At 37.8% G+C, this 18,750-nt stretch overlaps 1 protein-coding gene across 4 annotated transcripts in view; it reads right to left on the reverse strand.

Moving 5' to 3' along the window:
• The window catches only part of IGSF11 (immunoglobulin superfamily member 11), a 166,503-nt gene that overhangs the window by 8,546 nt on the left and 139,207 nt on the right, over positions 1 to 18,750 (reverse strand). For 3 of the 4 annotated variants that reach the window (XM_057502907.1, XM_036883458.2, XM_036883457.2), the window contains exons 2-4: positions 16,906 to 17,069; positions 15,265 to 15,472; positions 12,379 to 12,534 (exon numbers count right to left, since the gene is read on the reverse strand). In XM_057502907.1, coding sequence (XP_057358890.1) covers positions 12,379 to 12,534; positions 15,265 to 15,472; positions 16,906 to 16,944 — 403 coding nt within the window. In that variant the 5' untranslated portion in view covers positions 16,945 to 17,069. The remainder of the gene's footprint in view (positions 1 to 12,378; positions 12,535 to 15,264; positions 15,473 to 16,905; positions 17,070 to 18,750) is intronic. The other variant, XM_036883459.2, reaches the window with a different exon arrangement.

The following is an 18,750-nucleotide window of genomic DNA, read 5'->3' on the forward strand; positions in this document are numbered from 1 at the left end:
AATAATGAATGCATAGTTTATTGTTATTTGAACTAACACAGTATGATAAAATTCTATGTTTCAATAATATGAAAAAACCATCTCAAGCTGATACAAACATCTACTAATAAAAAAAGTTAAAAAGGGGAACAATAACACAAAATAAATGCAAAATTAAAATCTATTTAAAATGTCAAAGATAATATTACAAATACTTAATATCTCAGCTCGGTCATTCTAAAAGAAAATTTTTAAACACTTCACAGCATTAAGTGCACTATCCAATAACCTTGCTCTTTTTTCATGCCAAATTTTCCAGACACAGAAAAACTTATTTCATTTTTATGTTGATGTTGGTTGAACGAAGATGTAGATGAAGAAGGGACAGACAGAGAAGCTGTCCCCAGTGAGAGACGGTCCAGGGCAGCTCATGCTGCTTCATATTAGCTCATTTCCTTTATCTAACAATGAAAATATTTTCCCTATTTGCCCTACTTTTGGTTTTGCCATAGAAATACTGCCTTTGCCATTTCAGATTTTAATTCCATTCCAGATTTCATGTCGGCGTATTCCACAGCAGCCTTCCCATCTTCTCTGAGGTTCCACTATTAAAGTATTTACAAAACTAAAGCCTATAGTAAATATCCAAACACTGGAAAACACCAGTGAATATTACTGGGCAATATCTGAATAGTGCAATATTTGGATTCCCTGGTACTGACATTACAAAGAATTATGTAACAAAATTACCAAGCTAAGGACTTAGTTTGCTTCTAAAACTTGTTATTTCTTGAAACCCTACTCTTGGAATTTGTATAAAATCCAATACGTGCATAAACATATTAATATTTATTTGGAAGAGTGACTCACCACTAGCAACAGACAGGGTCATAAACACACACTTATCACAGAGCAACAATGACAAGCAACACTAACTGATTAGATCATGACTGCTTCTCTCCTACACACTTCTGTCTGGGTGCCCAGAATTGTTGACTTGAGCATTTGACATCAGTAGATTCCTTTGGATCAGTATGTCTTGTAGGTTGATTGTAAACTTTAATTCTCAAAGGAGAGTGGTACTTAGTGCTCAAGAAATGTTACTTGTTACCTTTATCATTATTTCATTCCCCATCTAGACATTCCCAAAGATAATGAACTCAGTTGCTGCCATCCTCAAGCAAACCTCTAAGTATTTCCATCCTCAAGCAAATCTCTAAGTATTCCTTCTCTGCATTAATAGAGTTACTGTTCTTTCAGTGGCCTAAGACAGAAATCTGAGTTAACTTCAACTCTTCTCTGAGACCCGACATCTAATCAAGCCCCTTGTGTTACTGATTTTTGTCTTCAACCTCTCTTGTCCACCCTTCCCTGGTCCCTGCAATCCCATCACGAAGGCCTTAATTCAGGTCCTCTTCATCTCTTGATGGAACTATTATCAGTCTCACATCTATGACCTGGCTGCCAATCTCTCACCCTAACTGCTGAAGCTGTTTCTGAAATTCACATCTGGATATCTTCTCTTGCTTTATAAATGCCAGCAAATACCCACAGTATCAGAGATAACATCCAAACTCCTTGAATGTTACATAATGCCTTTCACAATCAAGACCTGGTCTTGCCAACCTCCTCTCTGGCCAAACCCCCATGAATCTTTACATCAGCTTCCTAGATCTCACAAAAATGTCACAGTTTAATAACATGTCCAAGATTTTACATGCATGGTTCCCTCTATTGAAAATATCCTCTTTTATCTGGTAAAATTTCTACACACCCTTTAAGATTCTTTTCTGCTCAGGAAATTCTTTCCCTATAAAGTTCTTTCAAGACTCTTCAGGGAGAATTAATACTTCAATTTTTAAAAATTTTATAGCATAGTAAGCCTTTTTATAACATTAAAATGTAGTGCTATAATTACCTCTTTATATCTGTCTCTTCCATTAGACAGTGAGCTCTAGAACAGAGATATGTTTCTATTTATATTTACATTCCCTAATGCTCTACCCTGAAGAAGTGCAAGAGAAAAAAGTGTGTGTACATATACACACACAAACTTACAGAGTGGACGACTGTATAAACCAATGAATTGTGATAACCGCTGGCACTTAGCTTTTTAAAGAGGAGGGAGTAATGACCACTGTGCAGGACTTGCTTCTTGGTGTCAGAGAGTGTAAACAAAGGGGAAACACTTGTTTTTGGTGGAAGAACATTCTGATGGAGAGGAAATAAGCACTGTCTACTCCACAACTTAAATAGATGAGAGAATTATGGAAACAGTGTCACCAAGAAGGGAATTAGCAAGGAAGTTCAAGGAGAGTCAAGACCCTGAGACTTCCAAGCAGAGCTGAAGAATGGGAGTATGTTCTATCAGTAGACTTGGGGCAAGGCAGGTGTCCTCTCTGGGACTCAGTCTTCTCCCTTGTTAATGCTATAATGTTGGACAGCGATATTGAAGACACCCTCCTGCTCCATCTATGAGCTCTGAAAAAAGTTCTGCACAAAGTTCTCAGGCAAGGAGGAGAGTTAATCTCTCTTCACTGTATTAAATTATGAAAGGATGAGAATAACAGAGGATTTTTTAGGAGTGACGAAGGAAATATGCATAATTTATAAAGAACACTGACATAGAAGGTATGGGGGAGGGGTAAAAGAAAAAGATTGGTAAAAAGAAAACAGAAATAAGATAACAGAATTAATCTAAATATATCCATAATAACAACTGATGTAAATGGATTCAAACAAAGGACAAAGCCTCTTAGATTGCAGACTGAAAACCAAACTAAATCCAGACATGGACTGTTTATAAGAGTTATGCCTAAAACATAAAGCATGGAAACTTGAAAGTAAATAAATCACAAAGTAGAAACACACCCATAAGAATAAACCAAAGAAATGGAACAATATTCGCATTATAGGGGTACCAGAAGAAGAAGAGAGAGAAAAAGGGATAGAAAGTGTCTTTGAAGAAATAATTGCTAAAAACTTCCCCCAAACTAGGGGAGGAAATGGCCTCTCAGACCACAGAGGTACACAGAACTCCCATGACAAGGGATCCAAGGACGGCAACACCAAGACACATAATAATTAAAATGGCAAAGATCAAAGACAAGGACAAAGTATTAAAGGCAGCCAGAGAGAAAATAAAGGTCACCTACATCAGGCTATCATCAGACTTCTCAACAGAAACCCTACAGGCCAGAAGAGAATGGCATGATATACTTAATGCAATGAAACAGAAGGGCCTCGAACCAAGAATACTGTATCCAGCACGATTATCATATAAATATGAAGAAGGGATTAAACAATTCCCAGACAAGCAAAAGTTGAGGGAATTTGCCTCCCACAAACCACCTCTACAGGGCATCTTACAGGGACTGCTCTAGATGGGAGCACTCCTAAAAAGAGCACAGAACAAAACACCCAACATATGAAGAAGGGAGGAGGAGGAATAAGAAGGGAGAGAAATAAAGAATCATCAGACCGTGTTTATAATAGCTCAATAAGTAAGTTAAGATAGACAGTAAGATAGTAAAGAAGCTAAACTTGAACCTTTGGTAACCACAAACTTAAAGCCTGCAATGGCAATAAGTACATATCTTTCAATAACCACCCTAAATGTAAATGGACTAAATGCACCAATCAAGACACATAGTAATAGAATGGATAAAAAAGCAAGACCCATCCATATGCTGCTTACAAGAGACTCACCTCAAACCCAAAGACATGCACAGACTTAAAGTCAAGGGATGGAAAAAGATATTTCATGCAAACAACAGAGAAAAAAAAGCAGGTGTTGCAATACTAGTATCAGACAAAATAGACTTCAAAATAAAGAAAGTAACAAAAGATAAAGAAGGACATTACATAACGATAAAGGGCTCAGTCCAATAATAGGATATAACCATTATAAATATATATGCACCCAATACAGGAGCACCAACATATGTGAAACAAATACTAACAGAATTAAAGGACGAAATAGAATGCAATGCATTCATTTTGGGAGACTTCAACACACCACTCACTCCAAAGGACAGATCCACGAGACAGAAAATAAGTAAGGACACAGAGGCACTGAACAACACACTAGAACAGATGGACCTAATAGACATCTACAGAACTCTACATCCAAAAGCAACAGGATACACATTCTTCTCATGTGCACATGGAACATTCTCCAGAATAGACCATATACTAGGCCACAAAAAGAGCCTCAGTAAATTCAAAAAGATTGAAATCCTACCAACCAACTTTTCAGACCACAAAGGCATTAAACTAGAAATAAACTGTACAAAGAAAGCAAAGAGGCTCACAAACACATGGAGGCTTAACAACACGCTCCTAAATAATCAATGGATCAATGACCAAATCAAAATGGAGATCCAGCAATATATGGAAACAAACGACAACAACAACACTAAGCCCCAAATTCTGTGGGATACAGCAAAAGCAGTCTTAACAGGAAAGTATATAGCAATCCAGGCATATTTAAAGAAGGAAGAACAATCCCAAATGAATGGTCCAATGTCACAATTATCGAAATCGGAAAAAGAAGAACAAATGAGGCCTAAGGTCAGCAGAAGGAGGGACATAATAAAGATCAGAGAAGAATAAAACAATAGCAAAAATCAATGAAACCAAGAGCTGGTTCTTCGAGAAAATAAACAAAATAGATAAGCCTCTAGCCAGACTTATTAAGAGGAAAAGAGAGTCAACACACATCAACAGTATCAGAAACGAGAAAGGAAAAATCACGATGGACCCCACAGAAATACAAAGAATTATTAGAGAATACTATGAAAACCTATATGCTAACAAGCTGGGAAACCTAGGAGAAATGGACAACTTCCTAGAAAAATACAACCTTCCAAGACTGACCCAGAAAGAAACAGAAAATCTAAACAGACCAATTACCAGCAACGAACTTGAAGCGGTAATCAAAAAACTACCAAAGAACAAAACCCCCGGGCCAGATGGATTTACCTCGGAATTTTATCAGACATACAGAGAAGACATAATACCCATTCTCCTTAAAGTTTTCCAAAAAACAGAAGACGAGGGAATACTCCCAAACTCATTCTATGAAGCCAACATCACCCTAATACCAAAACCAGGCAAAGACCCACCAAAAAACAAAACTACAGACCAATATCCCTGAGGAATGTAGATGCAAAAATACTCAACAAAACATTAGCAAACAGAATTCAAAAATACATCAAAAGGATCGTACACCATGACCAAGTGGGATTCATCCCAGGGATGCAAGGATGGTACGACATTTAAAAATCCATCAACACCATCCACCACATCAACAAAAAGAAAGACAACAACCACATGATCATCTCCATAGATGCTGAAAAAGCATTTGATAAAATTCAACATCCATTCATGATAAAAACTCTCAACAAAATGGGCATAGAGGGCAAGTACCTCAACATAATAAAGGCCATCTATGATAAACCCACAGCCAACATCATACTTAACAGCGAGAAGCTGAAAGCTTTTCCTCTGCAATCGGGAACAAGACAGGGACGCCCACTCACCCCACTGTTATTCAACATAGTGCTGGAGGTCCTAGCCACGGCAATTAGACAAAACAAAGAAATACAAGGAATCCAGATTGGTAAAGAAGAAGTTAAACTGTCACTATTTGCAGATAACATGATATTGTACATAAAAAACCCTAAAGACTCCACTCCGAAACTACTAGAGCTAATATCGGAATTCAGCAAAGTTGCAGGACACAAAATTAACACACAGAAATCTGTGGCTTTCCTATACACTAACAATAAACTAATAGAAAGAGAAATCAGGAAGACAATTCCATTCACAATAGCATCAAAAAGAATAAAATACTTAGGAATAAACCTAACCAAGGAAGTTAAAGACCTATACCCTGAAAACTATAAGACACTCTTAAGAGAAATTAAAGAGGTCACTAACAAATGGAAACTCATCCCATGCTCCTGGCTAGGAAGAATTAATATCGTCAAAATGGCCATCCTGCCCAAAGCAATATACAGATTCCATGCAATCCCTATCAAACTACTTACAGCATCTTCAATGAACTGGAACAAATAGTTCAAAAATTCATATGGAAACACCAAAGACCCCAAATAGCTAAAGCAATCCTGAGAAGGAAGAATAAAGTGGGGGGAATCTCACTCCCCAACTTCAAGCTCTACTACAAAGCCATAGTAATCAAGAAAATTTGGTACTGGCACAAGAACAGAGCCACAGACCAGTGGAACAGATTAGAGACTCCAGACATTAACCCAAACATATATGGTCAATTAATATTTGATAAAGGAGCCATGGACATACAATGGGGAAATGACAGTCTCTTCAACAGATGGTGCTGGCAAAACTGGACAACTACATGTAGGAGAATGAAACTGGACCATTGTCTAACCCCATATACAAAAGTAAATCCAAAATGGATCAAAGACCTGAATGTAAGTAATGAAACCATAAAACTCTTAGAAAAAAACATACGCAAGAACCTCTTAGACATAAAGATGAGTGACCTCTTCTTGAACATATCTCCTCGGGCAAGGGAAACAAATGCAAAAATAAACAAATGGGACTATATCAAGCTGAAAAGCTTCTGTACAGCAAAGGACACCATTAATAGAACAAAAAGGTATCCTACAGTATGGGAAAATATATTCGAAAATGACAGATCCGATAAAGGGTTGACATCCAAAATATATAAAGAGCTCACACACCTCAACAAACAAAAAGCAAATAATCCAATTAAAAAATGGGCAGAGGAGCTGAATAGACAGTTCTCTAAAGAAGAAATTCAGATGGCCAACAGACACATGAAAAGATGCTCCACATCGCTTGTCATCAGAGAAATGCAAATTAAAACCACAATGAGATATCATCTCACACCAGTAAGGATGGCTACCATCCAAAAGACAAACAACAACAAATGTTGGTGAGGTTGTGGAGAAAGGGGAACCCTCCTACACTGCTGGTGGGAATGTAAATTAGTTCAATCATTGTGGAAAGCAGTATGGAGGTTCCTCAAAATGCTCAAAATAGAAATACCATTTGACCCAGGAATTCCACTTCTAGGAATGTACCCTAAGAATGCAGCACTCCAGTTTGAAAAAGACAGATGCACCCTTATGTTTATTGCTGCACTATTTACAATAGCCAAGATATGGAAGCAACCTAAATGTCCATCAGTAGATGAATGGACAAAGAAGATGTGGTACATATACACAATGGAATATTACTCAGCCATAAGAAAAAAACAAATCCTACCATTTGCAACAACATGGATGGAGCTAGAGGGTATTATGCTCAGTGAAATAAGCCAGGCAGAGAAAGACAAGTACCAAATGATTTCACTCATATGTGGAGTATAAGAACAAAAGAAAACTGAAGGAACAAAACAGCAGCAGAAGCACAGAACCCAAGAATGGACTAACAGTTACCAAAGGGAAAGGGACTGGGGATGATGAGTGGGAAGGGAGGGATAAGGGCTGGGAAAAAGAAAGAGAGCATTACGATCAGCATGTATAGTGGGGGGGGGCACGGGGAGGGTTGTGCAACACAGAGAAGACAAGTAGTGATTTTACAGCATCTTACTATGTTGATGGACAGTGACTGTGAACAGGGATGTAGGGGGGACTTGGTGAAGGGAGGAGCCTAGTAAACATAATGTCCTTCATGTAATTGTAGATTAATGACACCAAAGTAAAATTAAAAAAAAAAAAGAATTAACCAAAGAAAGCTACTGTAAGGGTTTTAGTAACAGGTAAAATCAAGCAAAAATGCACATTAAGCATAGAGAATCAGTGATATATAACAACCTGTAAGTACCTAATGATATAGGCTCAAGATGGGTTTTTAAAAATTGTCATAATTGCAGGAACAAATCAGCAAACCCACAATCCTACTGTGATTTTAAACACATCTCTCTCATAAAGTAATAGCTGAAACAGATAAAACACTGGTAAAGATACAGAATATTTTAATACAATTAACTAATTCCTAATATATTAACAAGAAAACTTATTTATATGTGTAGTATATATATGCTGTATGTATGTCCTTATCTATCTATCTATATACATACACACACACACACACACACACACACACACACACACACGTATTTTTTTCCATCCTAGCACCTGTAACTGGACATAACAGCTCTTGGTATTCTCTGCTTTGCTCCTTCTATTCTAAGTGTAAGGCCCCTCTGCTCTGGCCCCTTTTCCGCTCATCAAAAACACCAGGCACGCTCCTACCTCAGGGCATTCCTGTGGCTGGTCCATCTGCCTGGAATTTCTCAAGCTCCCATAGTCACATTCCTCATTCCCTCATCATTTTTAAATCATTGCTAGAGTATCATCCCCTCAGTGAGGCTAACTTGCCCTAAGAACCTTTTTCAAAATTGCAGCTCCTCATGCTCCAACTAATCATCTATTTTTTCCTCATAGAATTTACTACCTTGCAACAAATTCTGAAATTTACTGATTTATTATGTTAAATCTTCACCCACCAGAATATAGACTCTGAAAAGGAAGGGACTTCTGTTCTGTTCACTAATGTATCTCCAGCACCTAGAACAGTGTCTGGAACCTAGTAGGTGCCCAATAAACATTTGTTGAATGAATAAATGAAGAACAGAAATTAATACAAGTGTACAAGAGGATACATAAAATCAAAACTTGGTTTAGCAAGATAAAAAAGATGAAAAGCACAAATAAACAATTAGGAATGAAAAGGGGAACATAAATACAGAGGGATTCATGAGAATAAAAATACTGATGTAATATAAATAGTAATATGTGTTCAGTGCTTACATATGCCAGCTGCTGTGCTAAACATTTTGCATGTTTTCATTTAATCTTTATTCCACCCATGTGAGGCAGTTTCTATTATTCTGTCCATTTTACATATAAGAAAACTAAGTCATGAGGGAATTTACATAACCAGTGACCCCTGGAGCCATTATTTCATCCACACCCTCTGACTCCAGACCTTGCACTCTTAAACACACTCTTCTATTTTCATATACAGAATAGTATGGACAACCTGATGCCAGTAAATATGAACTCAGACAAAAGAGACAGTGTCTAGAAAAATAAAGATGATACAGATAATCTAAATAAACGTATACCATTACAGAAACTGAATCAGCAGTCAAACATCTACCAAACATATAACAGCAAGCAAAGCTTTTATAGCAAATTCTACAAAACCAGCGAATAATCTCCATCCTATTCATACTGTTTCAGAAAATAGAAGAAAAGGAAATGGTGCTCAACTCATTTTATGAGGCCATTATATAATCTGATACAAAAATTGAACAAGGGCAATGGAAGAAAAAAAATATCATAGGCCATTCTCATTTATGACAAAAATGCAAAAATTCTACTAAAATGTTAGCATACAGAATGAAGCAATTTATTAAAAAAGAATTACAATCATACAGACTTTATTCTAGAAGTACAAGGATGTTTTTTAACATTAGAAAAGTCTATTAACATAACTCACATACTGACATTTTGAGCTAGATAATTGTGTGGTGGGGGCTGTCCTGCCCACTGCAGGATGTACGGCAGCATCCCCGGCCTCTAACCCCTAGCTGCCAGTAGCACCCTCCTCTCAGCTGAGACAACCAGAAATAGTCCAGACATTGCCAAATGCAGTTTGCCCCAGTTGAAAACCACCAATGTAGAGGCTGGTGAACTGTGTCTCGTATGTTGTTTCCACTTAATGGAAACCAGGCTAGTTGTTCCTTAGAAGCACACAACTCCTAAAAATTTTGCTTCAAATAATATCAACCTTAAGTATAATTATCACTTCTTAGATTTCAGAAGTGTTATATACCAAGAGAACAATACTAAATCCACTCTATTATTCTTCTATATGACAATGAAGTGTATATTCTGCCTAGTAATGCCCTTTCTGGCTATTTCTTCCCCTGTCCAGATTCTAATCCAGGATTTTGCATTGCATTTAGTTAACTCCTTAGTCTCTTTCAATCTGGAACAGTTCTGTCTTTATCTTTCTTTGGTATTTCCTCATGATTGTATTCATATTATGTGTTTTTGGCAGTAACACCAAAGAAATGATGTTGTGTCCTTCGCAATGCGTATATTCAGAAGGCACAGAATATCAGTTTGTTGCAATATTGGTGATGTGCACTTTGATTGGTTGGTTAAAGTGGTATACACCAGGTCTCTCCATTATAAACTTAGTGTTTTTTCTTTGTAATTAATAAGAAATTTGTGGGGACATCCTTTGGAACTATGTAAATACTGCGTTCCTCATCAAACTTTCAACTACTATTTCAACATCAATGATGATTTTCTAACTCTGTCATTCCTTCTATATATATATTAGCCTTCTACTGTGAGAAAATGCATTCTCTTCCCCCTCATTTATTTATGTATATCAGCAGGAATTCAAGCATTCTTATTTTATTCAATTGATTATGTATTGATTTTAATATTCAAATTGTCCCAGATTTGGCCAGAAGGAACTCCTTAAAGCTAATCACTATGCACAAAGACAATTCTAATCCCCAACTATTATGTCCCTGTCACTAGTAAGATTTCTGGAATGCTGCCCCGACCCCTCTTCCCAAGTACCAAGTGTTCTTTTCTCAGAGAATGCATCCACAGTTTATATTAAGCAAATGCAAAATGTCTTAGTAAAGTGTTGTTAAATACCTAAGTTATTTTAGAATTTCATGCTTATTTGAGATCTAACTTTATTAGAGTATATATCAAGATATAAACTTAAATTAAAAATCTGACTAATTTATATGTTCATTATTACAACAGATAAAGTTATCCAAAGTGATTCTGATTGCTGATCGAGAGTTTGAGCTATAAAAGACAAATTTTTCACCTTTGGCATCCAAATTCACTTTTATACCTAAAGTATCAAAGAATATTTTAAGTTACAAAGAAGAGAGCCAAGAAATTTGGCTCATATACATTTATTCAGAAAGAGAGATATGGAAGGCTCTTTCTGCAGATATTTCTCACTTTACATACAAACAACCACTTTTAAGGATTTGTAATCCAAACTCAGCCCAATATTTCAAAAATGTTATAAATATAAATCACACAATCTTAATGCTGCTAGAGAACACCTTGGAGATGATATTGTTTTAACACTCTTATTTTACAACAAGGCAGCATAGACCCAGAGAGGTAAATTGTCACAGAAATAGTTTTTGGAATATGTGGAGTTTGAATACAGTTTTCAGGATTTCAAGACAAGAGCTAGTTTAAGCATACCATTTAAATGATGAGATAAACTGGTCCCAAAATATGCTACATAGCCCACAGTGTAGCTGAAATGTTTAGCAATTTAGCAATCAGCAGGGAACAAGAGAATTATAGTAATAATTATTAGAGTAATCCAAAAGTTATTACATTGAAAAGACTTTTTTAAAGGCTAACTTAACTAAAGAAGATGGAAAGGTCCATTAATATTCCTGTTGGGATTCTTAAAGGAAACTTATGGGCTCTCCAAAGGCCAATGTCCCTGGTTCTTTAATATGTCTAATTTCATACAACTCAGGACTTTCCTTTTCCACAACAGGCATATACCATCCATCTGATTCAAACTTATCAGGCATAACTAAGGTTGTTTAGGCCTCTTCATTAACTGCCAAATCTTTAACAGGATTTGTATGTTGGCCCTGATAATGCTACAAGAAACATGCTCTCTATTAGAGATGATGGAACACTTGAAGCTGCTAAATTTTGATTATCTTGAAATAGATATTATACATAGTTTTATACTTTTCCCTCATTTTATTTTGTAAGTTTTCCTCAACTTTTCAAGGGTGTTTCCTTTCATATCAAATTCACATAGTTGGTTTTACATGTAGAAAACCACCGATACCCATGCCTCCTCCATCTTTATGTCTCCTGTGATCAGCTCCTAGTTCTTCTATGATCTGAGGCCTTTCCCTGTTCTCTTTCCCATCTTCTTCCTCTAATTAGGTTTGAGCCTGGAAACAGGATGATTAGCCCTCTCGTTACCAGGCTGGTGGTTCTCATACTAAAATAAGCAGTTATGCCTCAAGTAGGAAGTGGATTGTCAGTCATAAACTTCAAGGATTATCTTACAGTTAACAATATGAAGAAGCTACCATTTAATTGTTTTAAATCTTCACTACAACAGAACAGAATTACCACTGGATGAAATACATAAAGGCAATATATGATAAAAGAGAGAAAATGTTTTATTCTCTTTAAAGCTGAAAACACAAAATGATCCAGACAGCTTTGTCAGCAGTTACAAATACAGTGCATTATTTTTCAAGATCTATGAAAACTAATTCTTTGTGAGTCTTAGATTCAGACTTTCCCATGATAACCAATTAAATGGGTAAAGCAATACTGTACATACCCTGAGTGGCTGTTGGAGGTAGTTTGAGGGTACTGTCTAACTTCTCCCAAAGGTAAGTTGGTCGAGGAATGCCTTCCTCTGAGCTACAGAGCAGGACGACGTCGCTGCCGATATCCTGGGATCCTTGGATTTGGCAGTGTGGGGCAGAAGGGGGAACTATAATGGGAAGAGTAAGCAATTGAGTACACATTTACTAAGAGCCAGATGATGATGGAGACATCAACAAGGAGTACACTGGAACCTGAGAGAATAATGCTACTGGAACACATACTAGAAGACTACCTCAGAGATGAAGCCAGTGGCTAGTCATGTACTATTCCCAGGGCTTAAGTACAGGGATGATGACTTCAGTTGGCAGGGAACAAATATGTAAAAGGAGCTATACCCTCTGATTCTATTTTCAAGGTATCTTATGATCTTGGTTTTACTCTATTTCCTCTAAAGAATAATTCTTAAGATACTTCATGTCAACATATTGCCTTTAAAAACATTACTGAATACATCTATGTCCAGAGCACCATTATTCACAGTAGGAAACAAGTGGAAACAACCCAAATGTCCGTGGATGAAGGAATGGATAAACAAAATGTGGCATACACATATGATGGAATATTATTCAACCTTGAAAAAGAAGGAAATTCTGACATGTGCCACAACATGGATGAAGAACCTTGAAGACATTATGCCAAGTGATATAAGCCAGTCATAAAAAGACACATAATGAATGATTCCACTTATATGAGGTACCCAGAGTAGTCAAATTCACAGAAACAGTAAGTAAAGTGGTGGTCACCAGCTGCTAGGGAAGGGAGAAATGAATAATGGCTACAGAGTTTTAGTTTTGCAAGATTAAAGCAGTACTGGAGACTGGCTACACAAAAAATGTGAATGTACTTAACACTACTGAACTGTGTATTTAAAACTGGCTAAAACAGTAAATTTCATGCTTACATGCATTTTACCACAATTAATTTGTTTTAATTATTAAAGGATGTCACTTTTAGAAAAGATTTTTCAAGGAGGAGCAACCACTTACCCTGCCAGCCACTCTCTGGCTAAGACCATCTTTACAAGGTTGTTACGTTACAAGAAAAACTGGACAGACCCACTTTGTACTAAGTTCTGGTTTATGATTTAGGGAGTTAGATGAGGTTCACGTCCATCTACTACTTCACAGTAATGTAGTGGACATTTCATAATCATTAAAACAGACAAAGGACATGAACCAAAATTACCAAAAAAAGAAAACTAAAGGAAGAAGGTGGTGATTTATAGTAAAAAAAAAAAAGCAAATAAAAACATAAACTAAGCCCATGGCTTGGAGTCTCATATTGGGGAAGGTAAGCAGTGAGCTCAAATCCAAGTGGTGATATACTCGGAATGCCAGTGACTTTCCAGTAAATGTGCTGAACCTTGAATGAGTGAATGAATGAATGGAAAATGAATGCAGTATTCACACAGGAACCAAGAAAGCAAGTGGGTAGGGGAAGAGAGAACAATGGGACGATAATGGTAGGAAGAATAAAAAAATCTCAGTGGTCCTAATGGCTGCGATGGGACAAACCAATCTCTTTAGTGCCCTGTCTTCCACATGGCCATGATGACACAATGAAGGAAATGGAAAATAATTATTTGAAGATAGCATTAACTATAACAAATTAAAGGCTTTTTTCTTCCTTTAAAAAACGTAAAAATAAACGGACTTGGATAATGTGCGTTTCCTAACTTTCAGGTAGAAGCATCTAAATAATAACAAATTTCATTAAGACTCTCTATTCAGTATTCAAGTATCTTAAAACATATACAATTTTTAATATATTAAAATGGACAATATTTCAAGATAGAAATCTCCAACCTGATCCTTAGTTTTCTTACTCTGTTTAAGGATTGGGAGAACAAGGCACCAATGCTACAGACATTTTTGCCCCAGCAAGAAAAATGGCAAGACTCCCCAACAATGATATCTTCCAGTGACTCAACAGTGTAAGGGAAAAGGAAGGTGAAGAATTTGCCGAGGATATGGGAGTAGATATTCTGAGACCTGAGTAGGACAGAGGATAATCAAGAGCATCAGCCTTCTCTAAGTACTACCTCCGTCTCCCCAAATGAGCTGAATTTAGCCACTTCTACCACAAGGATCCACTTAGGAGGCAATGCTTTATTTCAGAGGCAGCAGTACTGAGAAATAAAACATGTTTAGAATGGGTTTAATTTAGTAAGAAATAGTCTAACTGCACAGTAGAGTGGAAAGAGACCTGGTTTGAGTGAAGAGACCTAAATTTTAATCTAAACTTTATTGTTGTTCATTGTCTACACTACTTTGGAAGAGGCCTTAAATCTATTTAGTCTCATTATTAAGACCAAATTTGATCATATAATTTATCATTCAAACAAGGATATTTTTAATAGGAAAGGAGGCATTCTTAAAATGATGCCAGGGCTTGAGGTGGAAGCCGAGAACAGTGGGGAACCTGCTCAGTGTTATGGAGACATGAAACAGTAGTTAATTTAGTCTCACATGTGCTGAAACCTCTGCTTCATACTCAATGTAACAAATTGATTTAATTTGCTCTCAACAGTAAGTTCTTATCCCAGAGACACTTAAGATAAGCAAAAGGCCACTTTTGATGCTATTTTTAACCACCTTTCTCCACTTTCAGGAAAAGTCATTTAAGAAGTAAGCTTTAGAGAGCCACCTGCAATGGAGAAAGAAATGGGGAGACTGTGGGAAAAGCAGGAGGAAACAGAGTCCAGATGGGGCTGAGAGGAGAGCAGACAGGACAAGGACATGAGCAGACTGAGAGCATAGGACAGGCAGAAGCAAATATGCTTGCGAGTAGATTCACAGCGAAAGCCAAGGTACCTGGAACACTTCCTGTCACTCACCTAAAACTGTGAGGCCGGTGACCCCAATGTTTCTGCCCCCTCTGTCTGGAAGGTTGTTGACCAAACACTGGTAGGTGCCTGTATCTGACAGCTGAGTGTTATTAATGAAGATAGAGACATTGGTGGCTGGCATGGTGCCTGTAAACCCTACCCTACCATGGAACCTGGGGGCACCGTCAAACATCTGTCCAGCCTGATACAGAATGACCTGCAAAAGAAAGCAAAATAAGTAAATTAGCCACAACATCCCCTTCTAGACACATAACAATAACTATCAAGTAGACAATATACTGCACCAAACGTTTGGAAAATTTTATTTCTAATCTTAGAGTTGTCACCAACTTTTTACTGTAGCGCCTGCCCATAGATATCTTGGGATTCTAAATTCTTACATACTAAACTGGAATAATATTGTTGCCTTAACTAACTCATCAGAACATAGACAATGTCTTTAGCGCTATTCTACAATCAGCCCATCAATCTTTTTACCAGTTCAAAAAATTCTAAAATAAAACGTTAAAAAAATTAGCACTTCCATTTGCATGCTTACTAGGTCACAAGATGACAGATTATGTTGTAGACTGAAGATAAATGAATGCCTTAAGGGGGAAGAAGAGTTACAAGTCTATGATTCCTATTCTTACATCAATTTCTACTATCAAAGTTAACTATTCAAGGGAGAGGACTCAGAATGGAATTGCAAAATACCCTCTAGCAGACAGTAAGGAACTTGGTTCTATTCCAGCTTTGCCTATAAATATTTGGCTAACTGCAGTCAAGTCTTTTTTTGCCTCTTTGATTTGATCACTGACTCTTAAAATGAAGATCTCAAAGGCTCAGGCTAATTATAAAAACCCCATGGTTTGAAGACACAAAAGATGCTTCTATTTAAATATATATAATACAAATATATATACATATATATTGAATTTCATATCAGAAAATTCAGCTTATGACATATTTTTAGGCTGTAATAAGCTTACTGGAAGAGAAAAGCTTCATAACAGAAATAAATTATCTTTGAGAAGGAAAGTGTAGTCATGAAAACAATTCATTAATTTTTGAGCATTATTTTCCACAGTGGGTATACAAATTATGGGTCTCTTACCTATAATTGACACAATTTATTCGGTCATAGCTTCTATTTTCATGAACCCTATTTATTTGTGACTCTTTGAAGCTGGCTAGTATGCCTGTCTGTGTTTGTTTTAAATATTCGTGGAATTAGCCAAATAAATCAAGTCCTACTACTTAATGTTACTTCCTTAATAGTATCACTCTTTCAAAAGTAGTGTCTCCTCCTCCTGAGTTGGTGCTGGTCCTTCCCTGTCAAAGGACAATACTCTGCTGTTTCTGTCTTGGTATTTCCTATCAGCAGTATCTTTTGATAATTACAGGTTCCTACATAAAATTCTCAGAAGAATTCCCTTGACATTTGTCAATTTTTTTTAAAAGTCTTTTAAAAAGAGCACAGCATCTTCTGCTAGTTGACCAATAATACAGGAGGAGACTTAAAACAGCATAGGCACATTAGAAGTGCCACCTTATTTTAGAAATCAATTATGTACTCAGGATTCTCTCCTACCCACCTCTTCTGAAGAGAGTACTATTTTAGAGGTAGCACAGGATGGAACAGAGTACCTGTTCAGGTTGGTTAGCGTTGGAGAGAGGAATGACCATCCAAATGACATTGAGGTTAAGGAGGGCAGCACTGGTAGTGAAGGTACAGGGCAGGACTGCTGTCTGACCCCGGGCCACCTGGACACTCCCGGGGCTCTCTGACACTTCCAGGGAGGCTGCAACACCTACCGAAGAAGGAAAGGGAGGTTATGTGATCACCCTTTCCTGACAGACCAAATCCCTTCAGAAAAGGTTTGTGTGTTTTATGTTATCAATAATGTAAACAAACTGATGTGACAATCTTACTAAACAACCATTGACAGTCATGGACCCAACTAATATAGTTTATCACTTTACCTCTTAGAAACTACAAATGAAAAATATTAGAGGCTACCTACTCTCTTTTGTAAGACACTCTTTGGTATTTGGCCAGATTCAAATACATGGGAGAATTCAACTGATACACTTTAAGTAAAACTTCCAATGGTGATGAGGGATGAGGAATAAACTGAATTTTTTTAAAGCATCACTGTAATAGCACACTTAAAATTAAATGCTTACAAGGAGATGGGCGGAAGATGGCGGCGTGAGTAGAGCAGCGGAAATCTCCCAAAACCACATATATCTATGAAAATATAACAAAGACAACCCTTCCTAGAATAAAGACCAGAGGACACAGGACAATATCCAGACCACATCCGCACCTGAGAGAACCCAGCACCTCGCGAAGGGGGTAAGATACAAGCCCCGGCCCCGCGGGAGCCGAGCGCCCATCCCCCCAACTCCCGGCAGGAGAAGAATAGGCAGAGCGGGAGGGAGACGGAGCACAGGACTGCCGAACACCCAGCCCCCGCCATCCGGACCAGAGTGCAGAGCCCTCGATACTAGGAAAACAGGGCAGCAAGAACAGTGAGCGGGCACTGGAGGCCGGGCGCTGGAGGACATAAGAAAAGCGAGAGAACAATTTTTTTTTTTTTTTTTTTTGCTGTTTTGTTTTGGCGAGAGCTTTTTGGAGGTCTTAAAGGGAAAGGGACCCCAATACTAGGGAAACAGGGCAGAAAGACCGGTGAGCAGATGCCTGAGACTGGCGCCAGAGAATAAAGAAAAACAAGCGGCCACCTTTTTTTTTTTTTTTAATTAAAAAAAAATTTTTTTTTTAATTTAAATTTTTTTTTTTTTTTTTTTTGTCGTCATCGTTTTGTTTTGGCAGGTGCTTTTTGGAAGTCTTAAAGGGGCAGGGCGGGACACTTAATCCAGAGTTAGGGAATCCGGGGATCTCTGGGCACCCTAACCCCTGGGCTGCAGGGAGCAGGGAGGCCCCTTATGGAGATAAATAGCCTCCCAGCCGCTCCTGCTCCAACGCGACTCCACCATTTTGGAGTAGCTGCCCGAGCCAGGCCACGCCCGCAGCAACAGCGGAGATAAACTCCATAGCAGCCGGGCAGGAAGCAGAAACCCTGTCTGCGCGCAGCTGCCCAGCACAAGCCAATAAAGGTCACTGTTCTCCCAGGAGAGGAGGGCCACAAACCAACAAGAAGGGAAGTTCTTCCAGCCGTCACTCGTCCCAGCTCTGCAAACTATTCCTATCACTATGAAAAGGCAAAGCTACAGGCCAACAAAGATCACAGAGACAACACCAGAGGAGACAGACCTAACCAGTCTTCCTGACAAAGAATTCAAAATAAGAATCATAAACATGCTGACAGAGATGCAGAGAAATATGCAAGAAAAATGGGATGAAGTCCGGAGGGAGATCACAGATGCCAGAAAGGAGATTACAGAAATGAAAAAAACTCTGGAAGGGTTTATAAGCAGAATGGATAGGATGCAAGAGGCCATTGATGGAATTGAAACCAGAGAACAGGA

The sequence above is a fragment of the Manis pentadactyla genome, chromosome 1 (genome assembly GCF_030020395.1).
Source record: "Manis pentadactyla isolate mManPen7 chromosome 1, mManPen7.hap1, whole genome shotgun sequence".
NCBI classification, from domain to species: Eukaryota; Metazoa; Chordata; class Mammalia; order Pholidota; family Manidae; genus Manis; species Manis pentadactyla.